At 41.5% G+C, this 26855-nt stretch overlaps 1 protein-coding gene across 1 annotated transcript in view; it reads right to left on the reverse strand.

Annotated features, from left to right (window-relative positions):
* The window catches only part of Cfap44 (cilia and flagella associated protein 44), a 78591-nt gene that overhangs the window by 6551 nt on the left and 45185 nt on the right, over positions 1-26855 (reverse strand). Inside the window, exons 21-30 of the mRNA XM_035444119.1 lie at positions 26552-26748; positions 23933-24107; positions 22438-22615; positions 19776-20282; positions 16385-16588; positions 14347-14542; positions 6268-6378; positions 5526-5656; positions 4147-4263; positions 3139-3340 (exon numbers count right to left, since the gene is read on the reverse strand). Of these exons, the coding sequence (XP_035300010.1) occupies positions 3139-3340; positions 4147-4263; positions 5526-5656; positions 6268-6378; positions 14347-14542; positions 16385-16588; positions 19776-20282; positions 22438-22615; positions 23933-24107; positions 26552-26748 (2018 nt within the window). The remainder of the gene's footprint in view (positions 1-3138; positions 3341-4146; positions 4264-5525; positions 5657-6267; positions 6379-14346; positions 14543-16384; positions 16589-19775; positions 20283-22437; positions 22616-23932; positions 24108-26551; positions 26749-26855) is intronic.

Below are 26855 nucleotides of genomic sequence, written 5' to 3' on the forward strand. Positions count from 1 at the left end.
AACTACTGGTGGGTTCCCACTAGATTATTAAGTGATCTGACTGTTCTGATGGATATCTATGGCATCTAATATTAAGAACAGGGCAGGAGCTTTGTGGAACTTTCCATCTCACTCCCAGCAAACATGACAGTAAATCTTTGTGGTATTCTCAAGACACACCCGGTCTGCTCTGTCCCACCCCTTTGCCACACCCATTTTTTTCCCACACTGCTTCTCCTTTGCTCCACTCCACGTCTAATCTTGGAAAATAATTCTAAATGAGTCTTTTCCAAAGGCTATATAGGATACAATAGCTTTGCAGGGCTCCAAAGTAACATAGCAGCTAGGAATACATATAGATATGTATATTGTTTATTTTTTTAAAAAAATGGAATTCTAAATGCACAATTGGCAAGAGTGGTTCTCCCAGGTAAGGGAAAACAAGAGAATGCACCTCTAAAGGCAGGTGCTACAATAATGGCAACATTGAGTTGGGAGATACATTTATTGGATTCATTTTCTTTTGATACTTGATACTTACACATGAATTCCACATACCAAACATTATAAAAAAGTATCTTTAAAAGATGATTATCACCTGGGCATGGTGGTGCACACCTTTACTTCCAGCACTTGGGAGGCAGAGGCAGGCGGATCTCTGTGAGTTCAAGGTCAGCTTGGTCGATTACATACATAGGGCTGTTACATAGAGACACCCTGTCTTGAAAATCTGTTCCCAAAAGATGATTATCCTCCTATTATGCATGTTACATTACACACCACCTTAGTCCTAGGTAGATTGCAAGCACATTGTAACATTAATAATAGAGGAAACTAAAATGACACTGTTTTTAAGACCCTGACAAAAAATTATACACATTTATCATGTATAACAGGCCATTCTGAAATGTGACTTGTGGAAGGGTCAAACTGAGGTATTCAGATACATTACTTCACAAGTTTACCCCCCCAACTCTGCCCCATATGTGTGTGTGTGTGTGTGTGTGTGTGTGTGTGTGTGTGTTTGTGTGTGTGTGTGTGTGTGTGTGTGTGTGTGTGTGGTGTCCAGAGCACTTAAAATATATTCTCTTTTTAATGGTTTATTTAACTTTATTTTATGTGTGCTGGTGTTTTGCCTGCATGTATGTCTGTGTGATGGTGTCAGATCCCCTGAAATGGAAGTTACAGACAGTTTTGAGCTGCCATGTAGGTGCTGGGAAATGAACCCAGGTCCTCTGGAAGAGCAGCCAGTGCTTTTAGCCTCTCAACCATCTCTCCAGACCCTAAAATCTATTCTCTTAGCAATTTGAAGAAATACAATCCATTGTTAGCAATGAGTAGCCATGTGGTTTATGAAAGAACACCCCTGGATCCATTTCTCTTGTTTCCCTGAGATTTTGTAGCACTGAATCCACATCCACCACCCCCACCCCACCCAACACCAACCCTACTAACCATCAAACTCTATCATATGCTTATGAGTTTTATTTATGTGTTTTGTGGCAGGGCCTCATTATGTAGCCCAGGCTGCCATCAAATTTGTGGCAGTTTTCTGAAAGTTGACGTGACAGGTGTGTTCCACCACTCTTGATTAGTTCAGCATTTTTTAATAAACTGCTTATTAGTGAAATCATATGGTGCTTTATTTTTCAGAGCCTGGTTTATTTGGCTTAGCACAATGCCCTCCAGATTAATCTATACTGTTGTAAAATGGTGGTATCTTGGTCTTTTTTTAAAGCTACTAATTTTTATTGATTGGTAGCACATTTTCCTTATCTACTTATCTGCTGATGAAACTCTGGGGTTATTTCCATATCTTGGCTCTTGCAAATAGTGATGCATTGAGCACAGGTGTGCAGGCAGCTCATTGACATACTGATTTCATTTCTCTTGAATATTCATCCCATAGCTGAATAGAGGGATTGCTGAATCAAAACTTATCTTTATTTTGTTTTTGTTTTTTATTTTTTCAAAACAGGGTCTCACTGTGTAGCCCTGGCTGTCCTGGAACTCATTATGTAGACCAGGCTAGCCTTGAACTCACAGAGAATCTGTCTGCCTCTGCCTCCTGAGTGCTGAGATTACTACTCCCAGCCAAAACTTATCTTCAAAAAAAGGATTTCTTAAAAAGACACATAAAAAGTGCATACCATTAATAGGTAGATTCACCATATTAAGATTTAAAATACTCCCTTTTCACTTTAATATAAAGTTAAAAAAAAGGCTGACCCAATGAGAACACATAATGAACTAAAATCTTTAGAGTTCCCTAAAATCAATAAAAAAGCAAATGGAAAATGAGCAGAGAATATAACAGACATTACAGAAAGGAACACAAGAATGGCAAATGAGTGTATGTGAAGATGTTCAATCTCACAAAAAGAAATGTGACTAAAAACACAATGAAGTCTATTTGAACATCCACGAGACTATGAAAAAAGATATTGGAAGCTGAAAGAAACAAATTAAGACCCAGGCGGCTCTTACACACTGCTTTGGGGAGGACACCCGAGCTCAGTTGCTCTGGGGAGCAGTTTTGATGACATTCTGGAGAACTGAAAAACACACACATGCTCTTAGACATGGGAGACCCTTGATGCATGCGTGCATAAGGAATCATGCTCTTACTGGGATAGTGAAAAGCTAGAAATACCCTAAGTGCTCATCAAGAGGTGACCGAGGAAGTAAATCCGTTACTCGTCATACAATGGGATACTACACTATCAAGTTACCTAAAGCAATGTGAATAATGAAACAGGGTCGTGAAAAGTCCACAGACTCTGAGTACCATCACGGCAGCATGCTGGGTAGCTTTCCATACTGTGTGAGAATACATTGGCATGTGTGCATCTGTAGGGGGTGGTCTGCCCTGGAGGAGAAGCACACAGTACCAGGAAGAGGAGAGGATTGGCTATATCTGAGGCATGGTTTTGGGTACAGCAGAGATGACCACATTATTCTATATTTTTCTCATACACAAAGAGAAAGAGACTGCATGCCAACATCTTTTCCCTTTCAAATAGGAAGCGAAGGGTGTTTAGTTTCCACTCAGTGGTGCTGGGCCGGTGGTTATTGTTTTCCAAGCTGGGAAACCAGTCACCTGTTAGTTCCCTTTTCTCCCAGTGAGTATTACCAGCGGTCCACAGCTGAGCTACTCACGGTGGATGGTTTTCGCCATCTCTCTCTTCTCCCGGATGAGTATCTTCCGCCTCTCCCTGCATTCTCTGTTAAGTTTTTGCTGCCTGGAGTTTTCCTCCTGGAGCTGTACGATTCGCTCTTGTAGCCGCCCCAGGGAGTGGTTAGAGAATACCAAGGTTCCAGAAAGGTCAGTAGGAATCTCTCCAAATACCATATACTCTATCTATAAATACAAAGCAAAGCAAAGAGAAATCAGAACCAAAGCAAACAAAGGCCAGACTGTTGCTTAAAATCCCTCCCACTGGGGCTTTTCTCTTTCTCATCCCTGGTGACAATGACTGAGTGAACAGAAAGTTGCCATCAGAGAATAAGCCACATTGGGTCTTTCTGGGGACAACAAAGTTTCTGGAACAGATCTTGCCTGGTATCTACTTAGTAACAGTGGGGGAAACATTTCAAGGATGACATTGAGCAAGGTCACAAAAAATACTAATAAACTGATTTTTGGAGCATTTCTTGCCCCTTAAGAATGGCTTTTTCTCTTAACATGGCAAGAATCTACAGCAAGCCTTTTTCTTCTCACTGATATGAATTTCCACTGTTTAATGTAATGGGAAAAATTTTACAAAGAAAATTTGTGTCTTGTTCTGACCTCCCTTAATAATGACATGAAGATAAGGCTTCCTTCCTTCCTTCCTTCCTTCCTTCCTTCACAGCTGACTAAAGATGGATGGACAGTGACTGTGTACAAGACCCAACATCTCAACCTCCAGCCCTTTCATTCTCCCATCATTTCTCCAGAACTGAGACAACTAGATTGGTGAAGTAATTATGGGCCAACAAAGCATGGGTGTTTTTGCTGTTTTTCTTTAGTTAGTAGTCTGAATGTGTAGGAAGAGTTAGGGATGTCACTCTGCAGGCAGGCAGAATCCTCCCACCGAGTGACATGTACAGCACTGGTGAGCCATGAATCTGTCTCTGGAAAAGTTTAGGTGTGACACCGTTCCTGCCCCAGTGATGCTGGGTCACCTGGTGGAGTTTCAGAGGGATGACAACCAGCAGTTCGTTCAGTCTCTGCTGCTTCTCTCGTTGATAGGCCTCGAGGGCCTCTTCGGCTGCATTCAGATTTGCTGCCACAACTTTTACCTGAACAGAGCAATGTGAGAGATATTGACATGATTCAGTGACAGTATATATATATCCAAGGTGGTAAAGGAAGGCACAGTAGGAGGAAGTACAACGGTTAAAGGGCGTGTTTGGGGAACCATGACCCAGGGCCTGATTCTACACTGCAGCTCAGAAATGTATATTATTTGCTTTCTGCCAGGTTAGGATGCATATTCCCTATTGAGTCATCCCTAAGTCCAAGAACTGAAAAGCAGCATGATACCTTTGTCAAAATGGTAGAAGACTTTCATTGTTGTTGTTGTTACAATGGCCCAAAGAAATTTAATAAAAAAGTGTTTTAAAGCATGAAGCTACAGCATCCCCAAAGCATAGTCATCTCCTAAGAATCCAACAGTGTTCCTGAATATTTTCATTTTCAAAAAAAAAAACATTAAAAAAATCTAAATGGTGAATCAAGTTGAGTGACATTGTTCTAAATAAGAGTACCTAAGAAATAAAGTCAAAAGGAAAGGGGAGGGATTGAAGTTCCGGAAGCTTAGCTTTAGGACCTCCAACACAAGATGCATCGGCCCCAGGAGAGAGAGTCCAGAGAGAAACTACCAGAGCTTCTCTAATCCTACTTAGCTTCACCTCATTTCTAAGAATGCTTCATAACCAATATCTGAAATCAAATTTCCTGAGTGTTATTTATAAATCCTCACACGTTTATTATGTAATATGTGCTATGTTATCTATTGCTCATAGAATTATGTCATCAAAAAAGTTAAGAGATGAGACCTCAGAAATCTCCGGGACCTCCTGTAGTAGTTCAGTACTTGTCCCTAGCATAGGTGTTGACTTTGGGAGCCCAATCTACTACAGGGATATTCCCTGAGCCAAGACACATGGGGGAGGGCCTAAGCCCTATTCCAAAGGATATGATAGACTCTGATGACCCCCCATGAAGGCTTCACCCTCCCTGGGGAGCAGAAAGGATATGTGTTAGGTAGGGTTTTAGTGGGGGGGGGATAGAGGAGGAGGGGAGGGAATGGGAACTGGGATTGACATGTAAAACAATCTTGTTTCTAATTCAAATAAAAAAAATAAAAAAAGTTAAGAGACAAATGAGTGACGTGAAGAAAAAGCAAGCATCCAAAGAGCAACGGTCCTGCCATACTACAGACTTTCGATATGGAGGGGAAGCTGGATATGCGTTTCTTCTCTGAGAAGCCCTAGCCATGCCTATGACAGAGGAGGGCAGGGAGCATGATAGAAGACAAACAAGTAGGGAGACCCCATACTTTTTTGGACAATGTATCGTATTCTTTTTTCAGGTTGTCAACAATTTTCTTTTCTTCAACTAAGGCTTCCTCTATGTCTAGCCTTTTCTCTCGAAGTTGGAGGGCCAGTTCGAAAAGGCTTGGATCACAGTCTGAAAAGAGAGTTAAAATAAGAAGGCAGCCCTGTTTGACGGGAAATGTGGTGACACTAGGAGCACAGAGCTTGGAGGTTCAGAATCAATATCAACTATTCACAGACCCACCTTAGACCCTGCAAGGGAGGAATTGTTTTCCTGGTCTTAAAAATCAAGTGTGTGTGTGTGTGTGTGTGTGTGTGTGTGTGTGTGTGTGTGTGTGTGTGTGTGTGTGTGGTGTGTGTGTGTGTGTGTGTGTGTGTGTGTGTGTGTGTGTGTGGTGTGTGTGTGTGTGTTTGTGTGTGTGTGTGTGTGTGTGTGTGTGTGTGTGTAAAATACAAGCTGGCATCTACCTATACAATTAGTTTGTTACATAACTCATAATACCTTTGAGCCAGCAGTTGGTTACCACAGATTATTTTGTTACTAATAAAAACCTATCAAAGGATTGGATAATAATCCTTCCAGAGAGCCCTCCCAAAGAGCTGGAGGCTTTAACTTCATGTGTTTGAACCCATTCATTTCTTAAACTTCATTATCAGAGAGCTGATAAATAGGGAGGGAACTTCTCTGCATTGGTAGCCCATGTCCCCCACTATACAGTGAGCACATGGCTCTGCCTAACTCACTGTTTGGGCAGATGGAGTCATCAAAAACTTCATCTTCGGATCCGGATGCATCTTCATCGCTCTCGAGGCTGGACTCCTCTTCGCTGGATTCCTCGCTCTCTTCATCCTCATCTAAGGAGAGAAGAGGGCCTTATCAGCAGAGCAGATACTACAGCACCAAATGCAGGGCTTCCCAACAGTCCATTACTAGGGAACAGACAGTGCAAAGAGCTTAACACCATTGAAAGCAGACCACACATTCTGTCCTCAGCTTGCTGAATCGAGTCACAGCAAGAAGGCTGTTACACTGGCTTTAAGAACCCTCACCCTTGCCAGCCAACAAAATCCTCAAATCTTCCCTTCTCCTAATAGCTTGTCACTCTGGACTGCCTTCAGTGAAAATTCTGATTTTTAGCAAAGAATTACCCTGCTCATTAGTTTTCTATCCATTGGCGGCTCCCTTGCTCCTCTGCTATAGGTTATCATTTGCTCTTGCATCTAGAGTTGAAGTCTGTATTTTTCCTACCTCAAAACCCTATTTTAACAGCCACCTGGATAGTCTGCATAACTGTTCTTTACTAAGGGTCACGAGTAACTTTTCAATATTATTTCCTAGCATCTTTATGAAATGTCCACATGTCTGAAAAGTAAAACGTATCATCCCCAAGATAAGTGAGTATAGACTCCTTTAGCATGTCCCATTTTGCTCTTAAAATACCTTGGGAACATCTATGAACCACACACCACCAATTGTGCAATTGTGGTCTTATGAAATTTCAAATTAGACATAAGAGATGGACCTCATACTTTTCAATTTTACTTATTCATTCATTCATTCATTCATTTTTCTTTTTTGTTTGCTTGCTTGCTTGCTTGATTTTTTTTTTTTTTTGTGACAGGATTTCTCTGTGTGTCCTGGCTGTCCTAGAGCTCTCCCTATAGACTAGGCTGGCCACAAACTCACAGAGAGTGAGCTTGCCTCTGCCTCCCAAGTGCTGGGATTAAAGGCATGTGCCACCACCACCTGGCTTATTCATTTCTTTTTATCCAGAGCCTCCTATATGCTAGGCAAGCACTATACCACTAAGCTTTAACTCTAGTCCTCTTTTAATTTAAATTTCATTATAATGAGGTTTTTTTGCAACACGGAATTGCTAAATTTCCTAGGCTGGGCTTGAACTAACATAGCCCAAGTGAACCAAACTTGTACCTGTTTTAACTTTCTGGGTAGCCAGCATTACAAGCCTATATCTCTATTCCAGGCTTTGTGCATTTCTAACATCTAAAATCTCTATGAAAATTACTTTAAGTACCCTCTACCGCCATATAAGATGAATCAGAAACATTTAAACGTTAGATATCTTTACATAGACTGTTTTCTGAAAAGGAAGTAGACTCGATTTTCCCTATTTCTCCCAGTAAATGTCAGTTAACATAATCAAAATAAGTCCCCAGAAACATACTCAGTTAACATAATCAAGATAAGTCCCCAGAGACATGCTCATAGACCAGGCTAATTTAGACAATCCTTCACTGAGAGAGCCTTCCCAGGTGACTCTAATTGAATCAAGTTGACAATTAAAACTAACCATTGCCAAGGGGAGGCTGTGATTCTAACCTCTGCCTTTCCCTGTGAAGTGTCTAGATACCCACCAGTGTCCCATCAGAGGACAAGAATTGTAGGCTTTTCACCATGATTAGAGCAAGCAGCATCAGCATCACTGTCAGTTGGGAAGTTGTGATGGTTAGTTAATCTTCATTATCAACTTGAGTGGATTTGAACTCACCTAAGACTTATACCTCTGAGAGTGTCTGAGTATATCTCCAGAGAGGTTTAGCTGAGGAAGACTCACCTGAATGTGGGCAGCACCATCCCATGGCCTGGCGTCCCAGGCTGAACAAAAAAGAAGAGAAAGAGACCTGTTCTCTCTCTCTCTCTCTCTCTCTCTCTCTCTCTCTCTCTCTCTCTCTCTCTCTCTCTACACACCCCTCTCTCTCTGCCCCCCTCTCTCTACCTCTCTCTCCCCTGGGGACATGATGTGACTTCCTACCTCGAAATCCTATGGTGTCTTCCCTGCCATTATGTACTGTGTCTTTCAAATAAACTCTTTATTCCTTAAGTTGTTTTTGTCAGATATCGTATCACAGTAATGAGAAAAGAACTAAACCAGAGGCAGTGTCAACAGTGTCCATGGAAATCCTCACTACCTGATGGGGTACTGCTCCCACCATACATGAATAAAATAGAGTGCACCCCACATGCTCTGATGTTTATACATACAATGAGATTTTATCTTATTCCAATAGAATGGTGTGTACACACACACACACACACACACACACACACACACACACACACACACACACACAGTGAAGATGTAGAGACCAAGAAATACATATATACCAATCACAGGAATGTGCATTAGCACAGAAACTTGGGGGTCGTGTGGAGCTGTAATTACCTTCCTCAAAAACTACAAACAAAACCATCATGTGACCCGATATCCCACTCCTGGGTATATATACAAAGGAAATGAAGTCAGCATACAAAAATGTCTGTGGACTCATGTTTATTGTGTCCCTATTTTCTATTGCCAAGATACAGAATCAGTCTGTCAACAGACAAACAGATAAAAAAGAGGGTATTTATATACAATGGAGTGTTATTACTCAGTCATAAAGAATGGAATCTTGTCATTTGAAAAAAGGGCGAGTGTAGCAAGTAGACATGTTGCATAAAATAAGCCAGACACAGAAAAACAAGTGTCACATATTTTCTGCCATATATGAGAATTGTAAAGAAGAGAAAAAACATCCTATGAGTAGGACTACTGAGGAATGGGAAGGGACCCAGGGAAGGAAAAATGATGTAGATGAGAGGCAGAAGGACCAGCGCACAGTCTATGTGTTTATGGAAATAGTACAATAAATCACATCAATTTGTACAACTGACATGTGTTAATAATTATCCTAAAATGTGATGGGTTATATTACCATGCCCTGCAGTTACTAAATGATAACAAGGAAACAGTGAACAACTTTACAATCAAGAACTTTGCTAGAAAAATAGGATGATTTCTTAAGAAAATAGTACTCGCTACCCAAGCTCATCTATTATAAAACAGGAGATTGAATATCACTGAGCTATTAAGAAATTTTACTTTATAATTTAACCCCCCACCACCAAGTCTTCAGTTCCAAACAGTTTCACAGACAAATCCCACTAAATGTTGAAAGAAGAATCAGCATCTTCTGGAAAAACCAAAGATGAAGAAAGACTTCCTAATCCACAGCATTGATGAGAACTCAATTCCAGTCCTTAGCCAGAAGCTGGAAATGTCTGGGATTCTGACGTCTGAAAACATTCTGGATCCTGGTCTGGTTTCTAGTTATCTCCCTTCCCCTAAAGGAGACCCCTGCCTAGAGGCCCTATCTGAGGGTATAACTGCCATTCCTGTCCAGACACTCATCTGTTTTGGTGAACACTTGTGGAATTGCATCACTGGATTTTCTTAGTGGAAATGGGTTATATCTGCTCCCTGTGTCAGTTAAGGCATTAGAAATAACCAAGCTGTGTTGATGTCTTATGAAGGAGCAAAAACAATGCACTTCCTCTCAGAGGAGTTTGACCAAGAGCAGGCCCACACTCCAGTTCTCCACTTCTGTCCCTATGACTTCCTTCTGCAGTCTGTATTTTCTACTTTATCTGTAGTCTGTCTGATGTCTGGTGTGTGTGTGTGTGTGTGTGTGTGTGTGTGTGTGTGTGAGAGAGAGAGAGAGAGAGAGAGAGAGAGAGAGAGAGAGAGAGAACAGAGACAGAGACAGAGACAGACACACACAGAGAGAGAGAGAGAGAGAGAGAGCCCTATTACTTCTATCTCTAAGAAAAAGCTTTACTCTGGTTATTGGACAGTACAGAAAACATGGCATGGGAAAGAGATTTGGGATTCTTTACAGAATTATTCAACAGTGTTTATGAGGGAGGAAATCCCATCTAACTCAGACACACAAATAACACTGCAAACACAGTATCAAGCTATACCTATGTGCTACCTCCAACATTTATGGCAGGTATTTGTTGCTTCCAACCTGTTTTCTGCTTTCAGCAAATGATTATGGCCACACACATGTACATTCATGCATTACTCTGTGGCAGGTTCATGAAGGGTTCATAAGATTACACTAAAGGTGTTCTCTAGGTTGTAAATGCTGGTGGCATGAGAAACTCAAGGATCTGAGAACAGTTGGTTAAATTGTTCTCTTAAAGGCAAGTTAAACACGCTGACTACATAGTAGGGCAGCAGTCTGTAGTGATCCCAAGGAATTGTTAACTTTGCTGTGAGGTCTGCCGGAAGTTCATATTTTGTGGGTAAAGAGATAGTTCCATAAAATTCTATCACTATACCTCTCCAATTTCAGTCCATCCCCTAAATGATTTTAGGGTTTCCATTCTTGAGCGGGGAAAAGTAATCTTGGAGGCCACTAAGGATGGACATAAGGACTCTGTTGTGGTCCATTAACAGAAAGCTATTTCCTCCTGGTCAAAGCAATGGAGTACCTCCTACCCTGGGTAGACATATGACACGCTGATCTGCTCCAAACATTAGAACATTATACACTATGGGGTCTATCAATCACCTGGCCAAGAATCCATCCACCCTGGAAAGCTGATTTACCTATAGCCATGCTAAGGTGATGGGAGAAATCATTATTCCTTTAATGAGGTAATGTACCTTCCTCCCCAGAAACCCTGCCCCTAAGGGCTCCTATTGATTGCATAGCACTATGGCCACCCTGATTAAGCTTTTTCTTCTCTTTTTCTTTCAGATACTGGTCAAGGCTTCCTCATTCTTCTTTTCATCTGAAGACCCTGGTCTCCTTCTGCATACAGTTGTTTGTCTGCCATGTGGCTGCTTGCAGACCTCCAGCACTTAACTTTGCTTCTTCCTTAAGGGCTATGTGGTGGTTTGAAAGAAAATGGTCCCCAGATGGAGTGGCACTATTAGGAGGTGTGTCTTTGTTGGAGTAGGTTTGGTTTTGTTGGAGGAAGTGTATCTCTGTGGGCATGAGTTTTGAGGTCTCTTATGCTCAAGCTACACCCAGTGACACAGTTCACTTCCTGCTGCCTATAGATCAAGATGTAGAACTCTTAGCTCTTTCTCTAGCACCATGGCTGCCTGCATGCCACCATGTCCTACTATGATGGTAATGGACTAAGCTATCCAATTAAACGTTTTCTGAAACTATAAGCTACCCAATTAAACATTTTCTTTATAAGAGCTGCCATTGTCATGGTGTCTCTTTACAGCAATTGAGACCCAAACTAAGACAGGCTATATGTCTTTTCCTTATCTCCCTCCCTTCCAGAAACCTCTGCAATTTATAGATTCCTTGTCCTGTTTTTTTTCTCTCAAATTTTTAACGAAATTGTCCATAAGTTTCCTTCAAAACCTATTACTAAATTCTGTTGTTAATGAGACTAAGAATCCCTAGACAGAATTCTGATTTCCCCAGTCACATGGGACTAGCATTACCCTCATATTTAAATTAGACAAAGAGGAAGAAGGAGGAAAAGATGAAGAGAGGGAAGAGAAGGAAGAAAAGGAATAAGGAGGAAGGGAGGGTGGGAGAGGAGGGAGGGTGGGAGGGAAGGGAGGAAGAGAAGGGAGGTAAGGAGGCTAGAGCGACTGACCAATGACCCACATGAATATTACATTAGCACATTTCGCGTTGTTATGACAGAATACCTGAGACTTAATAATGCAAAAAGAAAAGTTTGCTGTTTAGCTCACAGATTCAGAAGCTAAAAATTCAAGATCAGCAACACCATGTGTCAGGCTTCTGATGAAGGGCTTCCAGTGGATGGTGTCATGGTGGAAGCACATGGGGGAGGGATCACATGACTGAATCAAGAGGCACCCTGAGGAAGGGGCTAATCTTGCTATGTTAATACAACCTGTTTAATCCTTCTATTAATGAATTGGGGTGAGAACTATGTTAATCCCTTCCAAAGGCAGCACTCCTCCCCAACTCACCTAAGCATCTTGCATTAAGTCCTAACGAGCATCCAGGTAAGGAACACATTGTTAGTTTCCTTAGTAGCAGCCTGCCTTAGCCACCAAAGCAGTTAAGTTATATCATCACCTGTCACTAGGTGCCTTTCCACCCTGTGTGACATGTGCACCCATTAAAAGTGCCTGCCAGGCACAGCTGGCTCTCTTGCCTCCTGCTCCTTTCTGGCTCCTCTTACCTTTCTTGCCTCTTGCTCCTCTTCCCTGTTTTGCCTGTCTGTCTGTCTGTCTGTCTGTCTGCCTGCCTCTCTCATGTCCCCACTCCAACATGGCCTTTCACTCCCCACTCCACCTTCCCCAACAAACCTTTTGCATTAACTCTATTGTGCATGGTGTGGTTGCTTAGTGGCATACCTTGGCAGGGCCCACTAAAAGGTACCCACTTTGCCTTCCTGGTTTTTTTTTTTATTCTTTCACACATTCAAACCATAAGCATACTACAACAAATATAAAGGGAAAGGCTTCTTTTTAAAAACATAGCAGATAAAATTCAGCAGTATACAAGATAATTTATACTCTACCAATGATGGTTTATTTCAAGGGAGAAGTCTTGTTCAATAATGGACAATCAATTGATGAACTCTCCCATGATATTTGGCGAAAGGAGAAAAAAGTCATACAGTCATCAATCATTGCAGAAAAACACCGGACAGAATCCAGTACCCACTCATGAGAATTCACAAAACACAGGAATCCCCTCAATCCACTCCAGCAGGTGACAAGATACTTAATGGCAGAAGACTCAATGCTTTTCCTGTAAGGTTGAAAACACAGCAGGGACCTCAGTCTGCCACTCCATTTCATGTCTAATTCTGGATGTTTAATCCATTCAATAGACAAAGGACAAAAATAGGAAAATATGGATACAGACCAGAAGTAGAGTGGTTCATGTTTGCAGATGAAATGATCTCTAACCAGAAATTCCCAAAGAATCTACCCAAACCTCCTAGAACTAATAAGTAAGTCCAAAACATGAGGCAAACATGTACCAATCATATGTCACCAAGTGGTGGCAGTGGTACAGAACTTTAATCCCAGCAATGGCAGGTAGATCTCTGAGTTCTAGGCCAGCTTGGTCTGCAGAGCAAGTTCCAGGACAGCCAGGGCTATAAAGAGAAACCCTGTCTTGAAAAAAAAAAACAGAGGAAGAAAATAACAACTACAACACATAAACAAAACAAAACAATCATACTTGTGTATGCTAGCAATAAGCATGGAAACACCAAGAGCAAAAGTAAAAATTCACTTACAATCACCCCAAAGAGGGAACTACACAGGTATAAATCTAACAAAACAGGAGCAGGAGCTGTGTGTTAGAATGTAACATGCAGATTAAGAGACAAACATGCAGGGTCTGCCTAGAGACATGCGAAGCTAAGTTGATAAATAGGTTTAACACAACAGTGGCAAAAACCCCAAAAAGATTTATCTGTAGATATAAACAATGTTATTCTAAAATATGGAAATATTAAAGACCTAGAATAGCTAAAGTCGTTTTGAAATATAAGACCAGAGTGGAAGAAACTGGTCTACCTGATTTCAGGATTTAGTATGTAGTTACAACGACAAAGGGTCACTGCAACAAAATAGAAGACCCAGAAGCACATGCACAGAGGTCCAGACAATTGTGACACACAATTCAAAAGGTCAAAAACAATTCAAAGGAACAAGACAACCTTCTCAACAAAGGCTACAGATACAAATGTTACTCAAAACGTGTACAAAAAAATGAGGAGAGGCACTTCACCAAAGACAGCAAACTATCCTGTATTAATTCATAACACACACACACACACACACACACACACACACACACACACACACACACACACACACTACGAATGCACTCACACTCCAGGGGTTCAAACCCAACGTAACAGCTTATAGCCCCTGCTCTTTGATTCCTACAGCACATCTACACTGCCTGTGTGGTAGTGTGTGAAAGTGGCACCAGTCAGAAAGCCCAGTTACTTCTCTTTTTGGTGTTAATGAAAAGAAACAGACTAGCACGTGAGGGAGGAACACCAACCAGCATCGCCTTCAACTTCCTTTTTCTTTGCCCGCTTGATCTTCTTCTTCAGGACTTTCATGAGGAAGTTTGCAAATTTATTATTTTCTCCAAGCGCTGATTGGAACCCAGAATAGAGAGCTTTTTCCTGCTCCTGGAGCTTGGTGATCTCATTCTTTTTCTCTTCCATCTCTTTCTGAGTTTCATTTATTTTCCACTAAGGGAAGGGGGGGGGGAGAACATACTATATGTAACACTTCTAAAAAGCTGGCTTTTGAGGGCAATGCACTTTCCATTGCAAAAACTAGCCCACAGACATTTTTAAGCTTCTTTATAGAAATTTAAATTTCTGATGTTTGTAGAACTGTTTATTTGATTAAACGTACATTAATTAAAACACCATTCAAGTTCGGCATCTTCCAAATGCTCACTTAAAAAATCCAAATTAAACAAACTGAAATTTTGTTTTCTTTGGGATTTTTTTGTTTGACTTGTTTTGTTTTGTTTGACTCAGAGTTTCTCTGTGTAACAGCCCTGGCTGTCCTGGACCTTGCACTATAGACCAGGCTGGCCTCAAACTCACAGAGATACAGTTGCCTCTGCCTCCCAAGTGCTGGGATTAAAGGTGTGCATTGTGGGATGTCTTTCTGAATACTGTGAATATGTGTTGCTCTCATTGGTTTATAAGTAAAGCTGCTTTGGCCTAGAGCAATGCAGGGTAGAGTCATGCAGGAAATCCAAGCAGAGATATAGGAGAAGAAGGGCAGAATCTGGGAGACGCCAGCCAGCCACCGAAGAAGCAAGGCATATAGAATATGAGGTAACAAACCACAAACCATGTAGCAAAGCATAGATAAGAAATGTGGGTTAATTTAAGTGTAAGAGTTCATTAGTAATAAGCCTGAGCCATTGGCCAAGCGTTTACAGCTGGATTCCTGAAGGACCATCACAGAAGATTGACCAGCATCTCCAATTCAATCCTAGGATTGCCTACTGATATGACCAGTATCTCTGACCAGACATGAGCCTCATAAAGGACTGCCCAGAGTGAAGACAGCATTTGAAATCAGACCTGGGACTAAAACCAGCACTTGGGACCTGCCTACACCCAGGGCCCTGACAGGCATCTGAAAGTCCCAGAAGGACTGCCAAGGAAGGGGAAGCTATAGCCAGAAATTAGACCCTGTGCCCCCATAGAAGAAGGAGAAAGAGAGGAGGAGGAGAAGGAGGAGTAGAAGGAGGAGGAGGAGGAGGAGGAGGAATAAAATTAGTTGGGGGGATCTAGGGAGCTGGAAGGAGGGAGCCATAAGTTGGAAACTGTCAGGATACATGTGTACAGGTGTGAAATTGTCAATGAATAAATAGAAATGTTCATGTAAAAGATGTATATCATTTACAGAAAAGTGGTTGTAACTGGAGGTAATTATATTAAGCAAATTAAGCCAGTATCAAAAAGGCAAATATTTTTCTCTCATATGTGGTTCCAAGATTTTGTGTATGTTCATATATGTGTAAGGATACATGTATTCACACATGTGTAAAAAGGTAGAGATGGATGTTGTGTCTTTTTAAATCATTCTCTATCTTATTTTATGTTATTGTTTTTAAGCATCTCTCTCACATGTGTGGGTGTGCATGCAGGTGTGTGTGTGTGTGTGTGTGTGTGTGTGTGTGTGTGTGTGTGTGTGTGTGTGTGTGCGTCTGTGTGTGTACATGTACCACAGTGCATGTGTGGTCAGAAAACAACTTTTGAGAGTTGGTTCTCTCCTTCTAGCATATGGGTTAAAGGACTGAACTCAGGTCATCAGACTTGCTGGCAAGTGCCTTTACCCACCAAGGTATCTTTCTAGCCTTCTCTGTGACATCTTGCAATTTGGCTAGATTGGCTGACCGATAAGGTCCAGATACCCTCCTATCTTGGCCTCCTCGGATTTGGATTACAGACATGGGCTGCTGTGCCTAGGTTTTTATATGGGTCCCCAGGTGTGTATGGTAAGGACTTTATAGTCATACTCCCTAATTTAAGGGAACAGCCAGCCAGGGTTCAGCCTGCTCTTACTTGCATGTCTTGCTCCTCTTTGTCCAAAGAATTAACACGCTCTTGAAGAATATTTTCCTGTTTTTCAAAATTCTTGAGGAGAAGCATTTCTTGAAATAATGTGACATGGTGTAGGTCTGATAGTTTCATCTTAGTGTCTAGCTTCAGCTTCCGGTGTCTCAGAAGATGGAGTTCTGCATCAAACGTGACAGTCAGTTCTTTGATCTGAGACAGAAAAAGAGATTTGAAGATGTATAAGTTAAAATGCAAATTTTCTTTTTTCAAACTATCCAACAGTACTAATGTGTCTATAATATTTTTTCATTTTAAGCAATTATTTTGAATAAAGATATAATTATATGCTCATTATAAACTCATCTGTAAGTGGCATTAACTCTAGAGTTTAGTGGTGGGAATTCTGCAACTATAGTCCTCTCAGCCACACTATCAACATTGACTAAGCAGTGACATCCTTTATGTCTGTGTCCTCTTTATCTACCACACTTTCAGTGCTTTCTCACGGTAATTCTAACCCTTAACTTCTTATACATTTTGAAAAAAATTCAAAAATATAGAATGGAAGATCGGTGCCTAACCCAATTGTCATCAGAGGGGTATGATCCAGAAACTGATGGGAACAGACAGAGGGACCCATAGCCTAACATTGGGCAGAGCCAGGAGAACCCTGCAGAAGAGGGGGAAGAAGGATTGTAGGGGTCAGATGGGTCAAGGACACCATGAGAACACAGCCCACAGAATCAGCTAAGCAGGACTCATAGGGGCTCACAGAGACTCACAGGTCATGACAAACATGGACCCTGCATGGCTCTGACGTAGGTCCTCTGCATATGCCTTATGATTGCGTAGCTTAGTGTTCTTGTGGGACTCCTAACAATGAGAGGGGGATGTCTCTGACTCTTTTGCCTGTGCTTGGGACCCTTTACCTCCTACTGGGATACCATATCCAGACACAATATAGGGGTTTGTGCCCAGCTTTTTAGGCCATGTTTTGTGGGCATCCCTGGGAGGCCTGCTCTTTTTTATCTTTTTTTTTTTTAAGGGAAACAGAGGAGGAGTTGAAAGGCAGGGACTGGGAAGAGTGCAGGGAGGGGAAACTGCAGTCAGGATGTAATGTCTGAGAGAAGAATAAAAGTTAAAGAAAGCAGAATGGAAGGTATTTTTACATAGATAAATATAATCATAGAGTCACAAAAAGCTGCTCGGCCATCACATTTTACAAGTGAAGAAATGAGATTAAAGGGGATTTCCCTGTAATCAAGGCTCCCTCACTACAGCAGTAGGGTCGATATCTAAGTCCCAGTTCCTGAGCTGGACCTTACTCTGTCTACTCTGGCCAAAGTGACTGTAAGTCCTCATGTGTGCTCTGATTGGACATAGCTCTATATACTCATCTCAGAGTTTGTGAAGAGCCTAAGAGGGGGCCCTGAGGGTTGATGCTCCTGAGGAAACTCACACAGTGGGAAGGGGAAAACCACTGAATGTTATTTGTTAGGTTGAACATTACAGGAAGTCTTGGCTGTCAAAAACTTAATGTATGTGAAGTTCTCTACTAGACAGCAATGGACAAGATGAGGTCTGTGGGTTTGTGGTGGTGAAATTGCTAGAGAATTTTAGAGTGCTAAAATACAGAATTTGACCCAAAACAAGGAAAAAAGAATCAAGCTTTTAAGTAAGTGTGGTTATAGAATGTATATTTGGGCTTCCCTTTATGTTTATTCAATAAAGTTGAATTCTTCCTAACTTCTCTGGAGACAGGAGGACATTTTCTTTAAAAAAAAAAATGCTGAAACTGGACTGCATGGATCTCCAAGTCTGTAAGGGTTATAACTATTCTGTTGTCTCTCATAGCTGATAGTTTGCAAGTTTTATGGATAATAGAGAGTGTTTTCCTTGAGCATTGCTGTGTTCCTCTACCCGGTTAGTGTGCCTCTGCACATGGTATGGCCAACAAACATTTGTTTAATTGCTAAAATCAATAAATTAGTGTGATTATAGCAAAACTTGCAAATGAATATCTACTACTACATGTCTGGCATGCCCTGTGTCTAGGCATCCCGGGGAAACAGAAGAGGGGATGTGGTCCTTTTCTGAACAACTGTCCCATCAACTTTGTAAGATAAAACTAACACATGTGAAGCATCAGGAAAGACAAGTGTAAGACATAAACAGCTAACTACAGTGTGACAGGGTTCACAAACAAGAACAGGGTGTGTGAGGAAGATGCTGGAGAGGGTATGGACTGCTCCGTACTTCGAATGATAGCCCAGTTCTCGAAGGCTGTTATTGCAGTAACAAGGAAGCAGTAAAGGAAAAAGCTCCGATATGAAATGGTAGTGAAAGGAGAGCCCAGGAGGCAGGGACCGTGGGAGAGTCAGCCTGGATGGAGTAGGAATGATGAAGAAGAAGAAGGCTGGAAAGCTTAAGGGAGCACTGATGCAGGGTAGGGCTGAAAACTGCTGAGGAAGGGCCTCCTTCTATAGGTCTGGTAGCAGGGCGCTCTCTAAGGAAGAAAGGTTCTCTTCTGCAGTCCAACTGTGTCCCACACTTCTGGTCTGATCCTGGTTCTGGTTTTCCTGGGAATAGCAGTGCCAGTCATTTCTAGAACACTTTCAAACCTTGTCATCGTCACAAACACTCCCACCTACTGTAAGCAAAGCATGCATTAAAGAAAGGGGGGTGATTATAGGTTCACATCTGTATTCCCAGCACCAGAGAGGCTGAGGCAGGATTAGCCATAACTTTGAGGCCAGTTTTAGGCTACATAGTGAGTTTTAGGCTAACCTGAGCTACAAAATGAGACTAGCGAGCAAGGGTGGGGTGGAAAGAAGAGACAGACAGACAGACAGACAGACAGACAGACAGACACACACACACACACACACACACACACAACACACACACAACACACACAACACACACACACACACAACACACACAACACACACACACCACACACACACACACACACACACACCACACACAACACACACACACACACACACACACACAACACACACACACACACACACACACACACAAGCAGCAGGCAGAGAGGATGGTGTGAAAAGCAGAGGGTCTCCCCTTTAAGTGCATTCTATTTGTCTCCTCAAGACTGGTCCTCCAGTTCCCTTTACTGTGACTTCACTTAGTTGCAAGTGTCTTCTAATGTATTGACCTATAGGAAAAAGATAAAAAGCTCCAACATTCTACAGAAAGCACAAAGATTTGTTAGGGGACTAACGATGGGAGAAAACCAAGCCACCAGTGACTAATGAGCATCCGGGGTAAGGTTAATGTCACAGAAATTTGAAATCAATAATCATACACCAGACCGAATTTTCCCACTATTCATTCTTTTGGTTTTAAGTAGAGGGATGTCTTTGCCTCTTACCCTGTTGCACAAATACTGTTGCATGTACAAATGTTTGACCTCCTCTCTCTTCGTGATCTCCACCTCCACCTCACTGGGTTCTGCCTTTTCAAACTCTGATGACCTAGGAAGGTCCGTGACGAATGCTGATGCCTTGGATGACCTAGACAGGGAGTCTCGCGTTGTCAAATCTCCTTCCTTTCCGTAAGACTGTTTGAGGAACCCTAACCCTCCTCCGCTGATGCTACCGGATCCAATCTGTTTGCTATCTTCCTTGTCACGCTGGCGTTTCTTTTGCTGTCTCTTAAATCTCAAGAGTGTTTCCTCGTCGTATTGAAATCTCCTTTCTGGGACTTCTTCTGGATATATCTGCGGGACTTGAGGAATTGGGGCATGCTTGGACGAGGGGATGGACAACTGAATATTCTTCAGTTCTTGAACCAGACACTGGATTTCCTCAATGACAGCCAGCTTAAGATCTCGAAGGGAAAGGATGCACTTGTTCATGTACCTCTTCTTAGCATGGGACTGAAACGAGGGAAAGGAAGCAATATCACAGCTCTCTCACTAAGGACAGTCTGGATGCCATTTACCCTTTATCTTTGGACTGGTGGTCCTAGGGAACCATGGACATCCCTGCCCAATGCTCCATTTTGCCTTCCTCTAGCTTTCAGGTGTCCCAGCAATGCAAAAAAGTTTTTAAATGAGGAAAGGAAAGGAAGAATGAAGGAGAGAGATAAATTCTGGCTTAGATGACTAGTAAGTTATAGAGGTTTAAAATATAGATTATGAGATATGAAAATATAGGCAATAGCTAGTTAAGCAACTTCAGGTGGACTTAGAATAAAAATTGTGGCCAGGTTGTGGTGGTGCCCCCGTTTAATCCCTGCACTTGGGAGGCAGAGACAGGTGAATCTCATCTCTGAGCTTGAGGCCAGTCTGGTCTACAGAGGATAGCCAGGACTGTTACACAAAGAAACTCTGTCTCGGAAAAAATAAAATGTGGTCAAGGGACAGGAAAGATGGATCAGCAGCTAAGATCATTTGCTGCACTTGCCGAGGACCCAGTTTCAGTTCCCAGAACCTACATGGGGGCTCACAAACATCACCAACTCCAGTTCCTGGGGATCTAATGGCCTCTTCTGACTTCCACAGGCACTAAGCATGCACATGGTATACATGCCTATAACATAAAAATAAACCGATTTTTTAAAAAAGAGGGCACAGAGATCTCATTAAAAAATGTGTGGTCAGGGCTGAAGAGATGGTTCAGCAGTTAAGAGCATGAGTGGCTCCTACAGAGGATCCAGGTTTGATTCCCAGCACCCACATGGCAGCTCACAACCATCTGTCACTCCAGTTTCATAGGACCCAATGACCACATTTGGCCTCTGTGGGCACCATGCAGCCACATGGTACACAGACATACATGCGGGTAAAGCACCCTTACACAGGAAATAAACAATGTGCTCAGAAGAATATACATCTGTAAAAAATAAATGAATACTACTAAGTTACCTTAGGCCAAAAATAGCTAGAAAATCATCTAAATGATCACAATAAGATGTCTGAAATGTTGACCAGAAGGATGAAGCTATGGTCTATGATCCTTCGTGTGTGGGTATCAGCTAGCATGTCAAGATATCCATGCCAGTGGCATAAATAACATCTTTTGTGAAAAAGAAAATGACAAATCTTCAGTATATTTTATCTCCATTTCACAGAAATAGTTAAAACATTCAAGGGCTGGAAAGATGGCTCAGAGGTTAAGACCAATGGCTGCTCTTCCAGAGGTCCTGAGTTCAATTCCCAGCAACCACACGGTGGCCCACAAACCATGTGTAATGAGATCTGGTACCCTCTTCTGGAGTGCAAGCACATGCAGGCAGAACACTGTATATATAATAAATAAAAACAAGTAAATAAATCCTTTTTTTAAAAAAAACATTCAAATATGCTATCGACAGATACAGAACTGTCGTCACATTTGCTGGTGTGACACCCTGAACTGTGTAGCCTGTACAACACAGTAGATGGCCAACTAGCTAATCCTCCTTTAAAATAAAAAAGTAGCTTGATGCTTTCTGAGCCTATAGGTGGGAAGAACCAATCGCCTTTTGGGTTAAATCATGCCTGAGAAATTAGAATCCCTCAGAAAGGAAGAAATGAGTGAGGAAGGAAAAGCATTTAATAAGAAAAATGAGAATCAGAGCTCGTATGATCAGCCACACTTTAAAAACTCAAAAGGAATGTGTTGATTGGTATTTAGTTTCTGACAAAAGATGAAAGTACTGAAAAGAAAAGATTAGATGATGACATTCTTCTTAACTGTCTAGTAGTCCCTGACATGCAGTAAACAAATCTACCAAGGATTTCACTGAATTTCAGGAGTTCAATGTACATGAAGCAGTACAGTATATCTCCCCCCCCGAAAAAAATGTATCAAGCCATATAATTAATGTGAAAGTTGGTTCCACCATGTGAGCTGATACACTCATAGACAAATCTCCTGTCCTCTCTGGGTCCCTGTCTCATCATTTATAAAAAGAGGATATAATCTAGACTCCTATAAAAATCATTTTCAGCTCTAAATCTCTGGATCAATGAGACAAGTGGGTGGTTGAGCAGAGTCTAGATAACACCAGGGCACTTTTCATGGTCACAGAGCCTGAGGGTTAAGTACCATTGTGTCAAGGAGGCCCAGTTCCTCTTCTTTCTTGGCGGCATTTATCCTCATGTGCTCAGGTATCTTGTAGTCTGAGGCTGTCTTCAGATTGAAATCCCCCATGTATGTTTGGGCTTCTTTGATGGCCTGGACATCTCTGGGATCCTCATAGTCATCATCAGGTTTGCTCTTGTAACTATCAGAAAAATGGATAACTTAAGACATAAATGTAACAATGGACTCTAAGTGGGTACTTGCTGCCTCCTCCCAGAATTCCATAAAAATTACTGCAGGGAGGTACAAAAACCAATGCTAAATCATCAGAGAAGTTATAATTAGGGTGAAAAACTATCAGCAAACCAGTTATAGTGATACAGTTTGGGAACACATATAAAAATCTATAGCCCAGAATGCCTCATTCTGGAGGATATGCTCCTCTGGAGGGGGCTACAAAAAATTTTATATATTGTTTTCTCAGTAGAGCCTCCAGAGAGCAGGTGGAGAGAATGCAATGGAATGCTAGACACATTTGATCAAATTCACTAATGGATGCAACTCAGCTTTCCCATCTCCAGACAAACCAATCAGCAGCAGCTTTCAGGCCAAGACAAAAATGAAGAACTCCTCTCTAAAGAAACGGAACTCCTGCTTAGGGAGATCTAAGGTATCATTGGGTATCCCTTGCAAGGTCTTTAATTGGGAATTTTCAACATTTCCCCACAATTCTTGAAAGTGGAGTGTGCCAGCCCGGACAGGCATGTATTCTTGGCCCACAGTCGGCAATTTCCTTGAAGAGCAAAGCCCTTCGGGAACACACAGGGTGGACTAGCAGGGGAAGAACATGAAATCCACATATTCATAGATAATCATTCATTCATAAACACACACACACACACACACACACACACACGCACGCACGCACGCACGCACGCACGCACGCACTGGGATTGGTATGTAAAATAAGAATGTTTTTAATTTAAATAAAAATTAATTTAAAAAAGAAATGAAAACTACAACTATTATAAGACTCGCCAACCTTATATCTGGGTATGATTGACATCACATTCTCTATGATATTGGGACATAAAAGAATTTATTAATTTTTGTTTTGTTTGAGACCGGGATTCTCTGTATTGTTTTGGAGGCTGTTCTGGAACTCGCTCAGTACACCAGACTGGCCTGGAACTCAGAGATCTACCTGCCCTTGCCTCCAGAGTGCTGGGATTAAAGGCATGCACAGCCAACACCCTGTAAGAATTTGTTAATCTTTAAAAGACCTTCTGACTATATTAACAAAATATGAAGCAGAAACTAAAGATTATAGGAATGCCAACAAAACGTGTTGGCATGACCACTTCAGAGTGATGCCGACTGCTCCTTAACATCTCTGTCCCATTTGTATATTCTACTTATGATTTGCAAGTAATCACCGTATCAATAAAGACAAAATTCACAAAGTTACATTGTGGACCATGTATTAGAAGTGTAAGAGTATAGGTTAAACATAACTCACAGTTCCTCCCACTCCTTTTTACGCTGCAGAATCTTAAGTTGGGCCCGTTCAGCTTTCACTATAAGTTTCTGTGTTTTCTCAACTTGATTTCCTACCATAATTTCACTTAGGGTTCTAGGTCCAAGTTTCTTCTCTTTTTCTATTATTAATTCTTCTTGTAGGATAGTACTCATGCCTGTACAAAGAATCATTTTTTTCAATACTTCTGAGAAAGAAAAATAACTCTCAACTGTTGTTTTCAACTTATACACACACACACAAAACAGATCAAGAGCAAATATGGAAGCAACTTATTATGAACTCAACCCCCAAGCATAGGTGCTTCTTGACCTTTGACCCGGGGTCACATCCTGATAAAACCACTGTAAACTGAAAGTGGCTGATTTGCATTTATTATATCTAGTCCATAGAATATCATACCTTAATCATGCTCAGAATGCCTGCATTACCTTACACAACAGCCAAAGCCTAGTCTACAGTAAGATGTTGAGTAGCTCATGTAATTCTTAAAATTTTGTATTGACAGTGGAAAATAGAATGAATGGCTGGGTGGGTATACTTTCACACCATTACAGAGTTGAAAAATGTTGAAGTTGAGCAATCATTAAGTGGTCTACTATTCCTACTGTGAAGTCAGAATAGAGATCTAAGTCACAAATTTTGCTCTTAAGCATTTTTCTTTAAAAAGTCGGCAAGATAACAGTACAACTCCCAAGAGGGGGTGAAAGACTGTGAGTGCCAGAGATCAGGGAGTTTGCTCTGAGGCTGTTTCTCCCAAGAGTGTCGGAAGCTACACCCATAGAATCTCATCATCATGACTGCCTAAGCAGGCTGCACAAGCACAACAATAGACTAGGTGAGTGGAGAAAAACCGTGCCCTCAAGTCAACATAGGAACTACAGACAACTAAGGAAGGCTGAGAGTGGGAGAAATGCTCCTCCCCAGGGAAGAGCACACCAATCGGCTGGTCAGTTCCAAATGGCCAGCCCTGGAAACATACATACAAATAACCTTACACTGACTGAGAAGGTTGCACTTATGTAGATATGAACATATACATATGTAACAATTGATGAAAAAGGAGGCCATGAGTTTGAAATCTAACAAGGAGGGGTATTGGGGAGGGTTTTGAGACAGGAAAGGGAAGGGAGAAATGATGTAATTATGTTATACTCTTAAAAATAAAATGAATTTAAAAATGTAATTACAACAAAATATCCTCTGATTTAATTTTTTAAAATATTAAATGTCAGCTGAGTACATTTCAGAGTCGAATACAAAAAATAAAACCAATGTCAACCACTTACAGAATGGCAAAAGTAATGATGGACCACGGGCAGATTGAGGAAACTGCAGAGTGGTGTCCATGATATTGCATTAGGGACAGGGGACTAAGTGAGTCTTAATTTGACATGAAATGTGAAGTATGACTAAGTGACATGCTCTGTGGCTAATTAAACAGAGCTCTCTCTTCATTCAGGAGGACACAGCTGCTATAGAATTCTCATGTTCTGGTAGGATAGCCCCATATCCAAACACGTATGGGCAACACTAAAATGGACTTAGTACGTTATTTTTAAGGCATGACTGGGTGAGGGATCATAGTTCATTATAGTCATGTATGAAACTCTCAAGAATAAAAGAAAAAATTAAAAATTAGTCAGAAGCACTTAAAATGAGAACTATAATTTTAAAAACAATTGACTCTACTAACGAACAAGTATCTAACGAAGAATTACTCTCCATGACCAACACACATACAGATACACACATATAGGTTACATTAAAATAAATAACAATCCAGGTGTGGTGTAATGCCACACACCTATCATCCCTGCGCTTGGGGGGGGGGGGAGGCAGAAGGAACAAGTGTCCAAGGCTAGCCTCAGCTATGAGTGAGTTTGAGGCCAGCCCAAGCTACAAAATACCCTGACTCAAAAAAATAGAAGTCAAACAAACTGTGCTATAAATACACGCTGAATTTTTTTCAGCTCTAAAGAATGAAATTATGCTGTTTGGAAAAAATGAATGTAACTATGTTAAGTGAATTCAGTCAGTCTCAGGTATTTTTCTCCCCAGCACCTTTAGCCTTCTGCAGGAAATAGGCTACATGGATTGGGTAGTGAGGGGCAAACACATACTATTTTCACACCTGTGTTGTGTTCAAACTATGTTTATGGAGAAACACTTTGAAATACAGTGCTTTAGCTCTACTTTTTTCGAGGTGGGAACCAGGAATATGGGGGAAGGAGGACTGACTCTGGGGAAAGTCTACATTTGAGGCTACTTGGGTATCTGAAGCAAGAAAGCTGCAGCATCCCATGTTCTCAACACATGGTCAGAGTAATACTGCCAGGGTGGGTTTGCTTTAGCAGCGCATACTCAATAACAAGCCCAAGTACTGTGCACTGGCGGAGGGCGCCTGTGGCTAGTCTTATCCGTGCCACGGAAACCTGACTCGCAAGATTACATATTGCAAGGCAGATGATCAAGGAAGAGTGAAGACAAATTGAGCTCCAGTCACCAACGCAAGGTCAAAGTCCCTTCCTATGAAAAGTCAAGTCTGCTTTGAAATCTTTGCAATATGGATTTAAAGCCTCTTGTCATCTGGACACCCACTTGTATCTTTCAGGCTCTCCTTCCTTCCCGGACCTTCCTTTTCAAACCTCTCCATTTTGCTCATTCTTCTCTCCGCCTGACTTGCTCGTTTTAATTTGGAATACTTAGAGGGCTTCACCAGTCTGTAGGATGCTATCTGGTGTTTACTCTGGATGGCATGTACCACAACAATATCACTTTCCAGTGGATCACGAAATCTGAAGAAAAAAAAGTAGAATGGGTATTTGCAATAGCTATTATTTTGATCATTCTGCCATGATCACATATTACACTAATATGTTTATGCCGTGCTCAAAATTTAACC

This window comes from Cricetulus griseus, chromosome 4 (genome assembly GCF_003668045.3).
Source record: "Cricetulus griseus strain 17A/GY chromosome 4, alternate assembly CriGri-PICRH-1.0, whole genome shotgun sequence".
NCBI lineage: Eukaryota > Metazoa > Chordata > Mammalia > Rodentia > Cricetidae > Cricetulus > Cricetulus griseus.